This window comes from Martes martes, assembly GCF_963455335.1.
Source record: "Martes martes genome assembly, chromosome: 4".
NCBI classification, from domain to species: domain Eukaryota; kingdom Metazoa; phylum Chordata; class Mammalia; order Carnivora; family Mustelidae; genus Martes; species Martes martes.
The window spans coordinates 160167164-160174446 of NC_137891.1; the positions used below are offsets into that span (position 1 = coordinate 160167164).

General features: G+C 50.7%; 1 protein-coding gene and 1 pseudogene across 2 annotated transcripts in view; both read right to left on the reverse strand.

Annotated features, from left to right (window-relative positions):
* Positions 1–6110, reverse strand: part of CTPS1 (CTP synthase 1) — a 32139-nt gene extending 26029 nt beyond the window's left edge. Inside the window, exons 1-2 of the mRNA XM_080802768.1 lie at positions 5870–6110; positions 1050–1228 (exon numbers count right to left, since the gene is read on the reverse strand). Coding sequence (XP_080658894.1) covers positions 1050–1215 — 166 coding nt within the window. The 5' untranslated portion in view covers positions 1216–1228; positions 5870–6110. The remainder of the gene's footprint in view (positions 1–1049; positions 1229–5869) is intronic.
* On the reverse strand, positions 3439–4000 carry LOC308341714 (large ribosomal subunit protein uL22-like; annotated as a pseudogene). Its single transcript has one exon. The product of its transcript is annotated as a large ribosomal subunit protein uL22-like (transcript).
* Positions 6111–7283: the final 1173 nt, after the last annotated feature.

Here is a 7283-nt window from a genome sequence, read left to right on the forward strand (position 1 = left end):
GGGAAGTGGAAAACCTACGTCAAGGGCAAACTTGAGTCTCAAAATGTAAATACTCGCATAGAATGAAGTCTGCATTACCTTGATATGAAGCAGAGACATTTATTTCTAGAGAACTAAATATGACACAAAAGAAAGACAAATCACCAACCATTCTTTTTTTTTTTTTTAATTTATTTATTTGTTAGAGAGAGCGAGCGAGCGAGCACAGGCAGACAGAGTGGCAGGCAGAGGCAGAGGCAGAGGGAGAAGCAGGCTCCCCGCCGAGCAAGGAGCCCGATGTGGGACTCGATCCCAGTACACTGGGATCATGACCTGAGGCAAAGGCTTAACCAACTGAGCTACCCAGGTGTCCCACCAACCATTCTTTAAAAGTTAATAACACACTTGCAGCCTCTCCACAAGCTCAGTGAGGATTGGGAGGTAACGGGAGAGCGTACAGTGGAAGGAAATCATGGCCTCAAGGGCCGTGGGCACGGGGAGCTTTATAGGAGTGTCGTGTCTGCTGCCCAAAAAGAATTAACAAAGCCCCCTAACTTGAGCAGAAAAAGGTTTCAGACGGGATAAAAGCATGATTTCCTTCAGAACTCACATTGGGTATTAAGGGCCTGTTGGTTAGAAAAACCGAAGTCTGGGCTACGCTTCAGTCCCAAACAAAGTGGTGAGACTCAAAGTTTCCCCCATTCCTTTGTTTCGCATTCATTCCTTGAGACGTTATTCTTAGAAGTCTTGCCCAGGATGGTTTGTTCTTACCATCACAATAGGAGATGAGCTCAAAAATGGGAAAGGAGAAAAGGTCTTCTTTCCCCCCCTCAGAGAGAGGTTTCTAGTACAGAAACCTCTGGACTCTCATCACCACGTTGACTGTCTGGATTTCTGCTCCCTCCCTGTCTAGGTGAGAAAAGCAAATTCTGCTACACTAAGGACTTTTTAGAAGGCAGGAAATACAAGTCACGTTATACAAAATACACACAAGTTCCGAGGGCTGACCTGTTCTTTCACGTACTCCACAATTACTATTTTAGTAAAAGAAAGAAATGCATTGTGCTTACCATGTTCATACGGAGAGAATGTTCCTGCATCAATGTTAATGTATGGGTCAATCTTAATTGAAGTTACATGTAAACCACATGACTTCAATATTGTGCCCACGCTGCTGGCAATGATTCCTTTCCCGATTCCTGATATAACACCACCAGTAACTAGAATGTACTTCATTTTACTTTTTGACCTGGGAGGGGGAGAAGGAAAAATTACAAATAAGATAGATCTCCCCAAAGCACACATATCTGGGTTCAAAAGCTAGCTCTGCCCCTTACTACCTCTGTATCCCCCAGGAGCCTGTTTCCCTATCTGCTACACGACTCTAGAAGGCTGTTATGTGGGACCCTAACAAATACTTCTTGGGATCACTGAATGGCTTTAGTCAAACAGGAGTTGAAAAACAACTCGCTAATCAAATAATGCAGCTTTTGTTTAAAGCTCTGACAACGAACAACCTTGAGAGACAACCTAAGAAAAAATAAAACGTAAAAATTTAAAAACAGCTCTGTTGACAGAATGCTCTGCCCCAAATGTTGGCTGATAGAACCACGGGACCCTGGGGTATGGAAGGAGGCGCCTCATTATTTTCCCTGCACGAAAAAAAAAAAAAAGATTTCAATCTTGGGTGAGCACTCCGATTGCCCATGAAAGAGAGAATGTCTCTGGTTAGCGTACAATGTATCACCAAGAACACACAGCTTCTCCCAGTTATGGAAGACAGAATAAAAGAACTTCAACATTTAAAAGGAGTTGTAATGAAGCCGAGAAATCCTGTAATTACAGGTTGTTGTCTCCTGTAATTAATAACAACTTACTCCTTGTCAGCAATCTCGCTCAGGTATGCCCCGAAGAGAAACTGTGTATCTTGGAGGAGAATATCAGATACCAAACCAGCCTGAAGCACAGAATGGGGGCAGAACACTCAAAGAGAGGACAGATTTGATTAAATCCAAAGAGCAGTGCAGCTGTGGCCGGGAAGGCAGGAAACAGATGTGGTGAGAGATAAAGGAGTGGATGGACGCAGGACCAGCGGAGGGGACAGCAACAGGTTTGCCAGGGAGGACTGATCACCGGCTCCTAGCCTCAGAGGCCCAGACACATCAGCCGGTCGGTAAATCCAAACGGGACCAAAATGAAAAACACAATCTCCTTTGGCATGGTCAGGACATGTTCCTCCTCCGGGAACACTTCATGTGAAGCCAAATTATAATACAAATAAGCTAAGAAAGGAACAAGGAAACTGGAGAGTTCTGCTTCAAGCATTCCCCTGCCCTACTCCTCCCCAAGGCAGGAATGAATACACTTGGCAAAAGAAGAATGCTCAAAAGGACTTCCCCCTTGGACTGCAAGGAAGACACCAGACCATGACTTGCTCTTTCCATCTGTTACAGCATTTCCAAGAGCGCGCTCCCTGGTTTCTGCAAAACGTGTATGGGGTTCCCATAAAGCCTTTTTACAGACATATAAATCAGAGAAATGCTGTTAAACAGTGAGTTGGTTTAATGTCAGACCTCCAGTAGCCTTTAATAAGCTAATGCACACTGTGATCTCCCCAAATGGGAATACAATATGCAGTTTTCCCAAACTCATTGGACCCCAAGTCCCTAATAAGGGGCGGGACACTACTCTTGTCACCTCAAAGTCAAATGGCTCCTTAGAGACACATGAATATCAGACATGGCTACATTTTAGATGGGTTCTAATCAGGTATATCCCTGACATTACACCCGGTCTCAACCTCAATTTTAGATGATCCTAGAAAGTCCTCAGCCTCCCTGAGTCAGTTATGGAGCAGGTTACTTTTCCAGAAGACTCATCTCATCCATTTGCATTTGATTTGCCCCAATTTTACTCTAAGAGGGTAACAGCTCTTTTGAGGGAAGATTCCTGGAGTCTCCCACAGTGCCTGGCAGTAAAGATTCCACGGTGCCCAAAGACCAGGTGGGAGAGGCTAAAACGACCCACTCACTCACACTGATGGGCGACGACCCCCTATGTAGGTACTACTGTGCTGCACACTTTGGGGACCAAACACTTTTTTTTTTTTTTTTTTTTAAATTTTATTTGACAGAGAGAAATCAGAGCTAGGCAGAGAGGCAGACAAAGAGAGGGGGAGCAGGCTCCTGCTGAGCAGAGAGCCCGATGCGGGGCTTGATCCCAGGACCCTGAGATCACGACCTGAGCTGAAGGCAGAGGCTTAAACCACTGAGCCACCCAGGCGCCCCAAGGAGGTAGCGGGCTCCCGGCTGAGCAGAGAGCCCGATGCGGGGCTCGATCCCAGGACCCTGGGATCATGACCTGAGCCAAAGGCAGAGGCTTTAACCCACTGAGCCACCCAGGCGCCCCACTTTTTTTTTTTTTTTAACGTGTATTTGCATTTATTTTATGCAGAATTTACTACCAGGCTGTAAGTTTTTGTTTCTTCAGTTTCTTCTGGGATATTTTTTTCTTCCATGCAACCTCCTTTTGTGGTTCAGGGACAGTCTGCTCTTTCTCAGTAAGGACCACCTCAGTACGGCAGGGAGAGCTCAGGTGTGGGTTAATCCAACCATAAGCCCTGTGACACCACATCCTGGGGACTTTGTTCACCTGGATGTGCTCAGTGATGACACTGAGGGAGGACACTACTCTGTCACTCTAAACCCTTATGTTCAGCATTACTCTCTGCATTTTTAAGCATGTGCAGTAAAAATTCAGCACTCTTCTTAGGCCACCGACCCTGTGTGCAGCCCCACCGTTGGGCCTGGGCACATCTACCAACACCACCACTGTAGCGACAGAATGGCAAATATGGCTTCTACAAAGTGACATCCTTCAGCTACCTGGTGGCTTTTTGCACAGGCATACCCTTGATGACCTGAGCAGTTTCACATGTGTTCTTACAGTAAACATGAAGATTTGAACCTCCTGATTTGCATGATTTTGTAGGGCTTTCTGGGTCAAGTGAACAGCAAACCATTATCAGAGATCACCTCAGGCTGCTTTACGGGAAGAGCGGGGACCACAAAATGTAATCAGATCTGGGCTCCTAACTCAAGCTGCTGGCAGTCCAGTTAGAGACAAAACATTTACAAATAAATGAGTAATCCAGTGATGGAGGGAAACAGGGACAACATATGAAAGGCGTACTTGGAGAAAAGAGAGCAGAAAGCTTTCAGTGACAAGACCAGGGTATAGATCATGGCCCAGCAAAAGGTGTGAGGAATGAAGGCAGGGAGAGGACCCAGACTGCTCCTGGTTTCTTGACCTGAGACTTGCAGTGGGTCTTCAAGAACCCACTGAAAGACCTAAAGCATGGGGAAGGGAACAGACGCAACAGGAAGGTGAAGGCCAGCCACAGAAAACAGAGGTAGGGCCAAGAAAAGAGATAGGGAGGGGCACCTGGGTGGCTCAGTGGGTTAAGCCTCTGCCTTCAGCTCGGGTCATGATCTCAGGGTCCTGAGATTGAGGCCCACATTGGGCTCTCTGCTCAGCAGGGAGCCTGCTTCCCCCTCTCCCTCTCTGCCTGCCTACTTGTGATCTCTCTCTCCCTGTCAAATAAATAAATCTTAAAAAAAAAAAAAAAAAGAGAGAGAGAGAGATGGTGAAGACAGTGGGAAATGAGTTGGAAATGTAAGCAAGGGACCACATCATGGGGAAACTTGAGTGTCCTATCTGAACTTATTCTGAAGGCCACGGACACATCAGAAGGTTTTCAAGCACAGAAGTAACAAATTAAGACACATCAGAGGCCCCTGGATGGCTAAGTAGGTATAGCAAGCAACTCTCGATGTCCCGAGAGTTTGAGCCCCAATTTGGGTGTAAAGATTACTTAAAAATAAAATCTTTAAAAAACAACAACAACAAAGAATTCTTTAAAAAAAAAAAAACAAAAAAGAAGGTGCCCAGCTGGCTCAGTCGAGGTAGCATGTGACTCTTGATCTGGGGGTTGTTGAGTTGAAGCCCAATGCTAGGTGTACAGATTACTTAAAAATAAAAAATCTTTTTAAAAAATGCATCAGAGGAATTCAACAAAGATGGAAAGGAAAAAAAAAAAAAAAGCTTTTTTTGTTGTTAAAAATGTTTTGAGATCCACCTCCAGCCCTACCACTTGCGTAGTGAGACCTGTCAGGTCACTCAAGCTGCCCAAAGCCCGGGTCCTCGCATCTGTAAAATGGGATGAGAATCTCCCGCATCGCCTGTCACCAGGACTGCTGAGGATTGGACATTATAATGAGTGTGGACCTAAGTGTGCCACGCAAACGTAGTGAACTTCTTTAAAACGCAGCATGCTCACTGAGGGCGGCCGGGAGGGGAGCCGGCCGGCTGTGGGGCCGGAGGGGCTGCACCCGGGGCCGGCGGGCGGGCGAGCTGCAAGGCCCCTTCCGCCCACGGGAGTCGGGGCTCGCCGGAGGGGCCGTGGCCAGGCCGCCGAATCCATCCTCCACGCGGCGCCGCGTCTCGGACTTTGAGCCGCCTCCCAGCCAGGCCGAGGCCGTGCGCCGAGCCCAGAGGGGTGACGGCCGGGACAGTCCCCACGGAGCGGCGGCCGCCGGGGCTGCTCCGGGAGGGCTGAGCAGAGGGGCTCCCGCGCCTGTACGGCCCTCCCGGTCCCACGCGTCATCCCGGGCCCCCCTGCCAGCCGATCCAGGCCGCGCTGAAATGGGCATTGCCGGCCCCCGCCCCGCGGCCTTTCCCGCCGCCCCACGCCCCTTGCGGCCCGGCTTCCCAGCGGCGCTCGGCCACGCGGCCCCGCGCGCGGGAGCCGGCTCCTCGCCGGCCTGGCCGCCCGCCCGCCCCACTCCCGTTAGGCACTGAGCCCATTGGTCAAGCCTGCGAGCCACCTCACCCTGATTGGTGGGAACGCTGTCTGTCAGCCGGCGGTGTGGCTGTCCCGCGCCGAGCTCAGCTGGCGCTGCCGATTCCTGCACGGGAGAACAGCTCCCCCGGGATCCCTGGAGTCAGCCTACCTGAGGCCGGCTTCCAGGCCTGCCGTCCGCTAAGGAGCTAGGGGTGCGACGCGCGCGCTGAGCCCGGGGCCGCCAGTGAACCAGCCCGGCCGCATGCGCCCGGCAGTCTTTCACGGAGGCGGGCTCCAGGCGGTGCGCACGCAGAGGCGGGGGGCGGGGCGGGCGCGCGGGCCCTCCCAGGGGCGGGGTCTGAGTGCGCGGGGCACAGGGCCCCGAGTGCGCAGGCGTGGGGCGGACGCGTTTTCTCGTCCGGGTGGGCGGCTTTGCGGCCCTGTCCCCGCGCAGCTGACGTGTTGGAGACCGGGCAGTTCGAGACCAGGCTGGTTGCGGCCTTTCTGCCTCGCAGCCTTTGTCCGCAGTCGGTGGTCCGGGCTTCCTCTCCTGCAGTAGAGGCCGTTTTTGGACTCAAACCTGGCAAATCTGTCGTCTGACTCCAGCCCCCTTCTAGAGGAGGCTAGAGACATCACACCCTGTCTGAACAGTCCGACCTTGTGGGCACCGCGTTTGCGGCTGTTGGTGGTGCGGTCCCAGCCCATCTCTCCCGCCACGCCCTCTGGACCGAGGGACCGCGGCAGTGTCACCCCTGGCCTCTAAATGGGAAAGCCTAGAAGGATGGCTGGGCACCGACTCCTTCCTCCTCTGGCTTCCTTGCCCCCGCATCTCCATCCAAAGGGGCTGCTTTGGATGGAGAAGACTCCAGGGACAGAGTTTCGTCCAGCTGACACTCACGGAGCACCCCCGCCCGTGTGTCACACGCTGTGCTGGGCTCCAGGGGACCCTATCCTGGGTGTAACGACGTCGTGGGGCAAAGTGATCAACTAATTGCCCTTCATCGTGATTCTCTTAAGTTTTGGGGGGCTGGAGTGCCCAGTGTGGGAACTGACCAAGTCTGGTGTAGATTGGGGATGCAGGCAAGAAAGACTCCCCTGGAAAAGTAGTTTAAAACTGACAACTGAAATTTACTGGCAAAGAAAGGGAAGGGAGACATTGGGAGTAAGAATGAGTGAGGCAGAAAGAAAAGTCTGTGAAAGGGCTCTGAGGTCCAGAAGAGTCTAGCATAGATGAATGGGAAGGCCAGCATAGAAGAAATCATGAGATCAGGGTGAAGTGGTGGGCACGGCCATACCATGAAGAGCATTATAGACAAAATGAAGGAATTTCTTTCTCCTACTGACAGTGGAAAGCCATAGAAATTTTTTTGAGGAGGGGATTTTGTTTTTCTTTTGAATAGTGAATACGTGCACATAGCTCATTTTTTTCCCTTCAAACACTACACAGGATGCATTGAGAAAT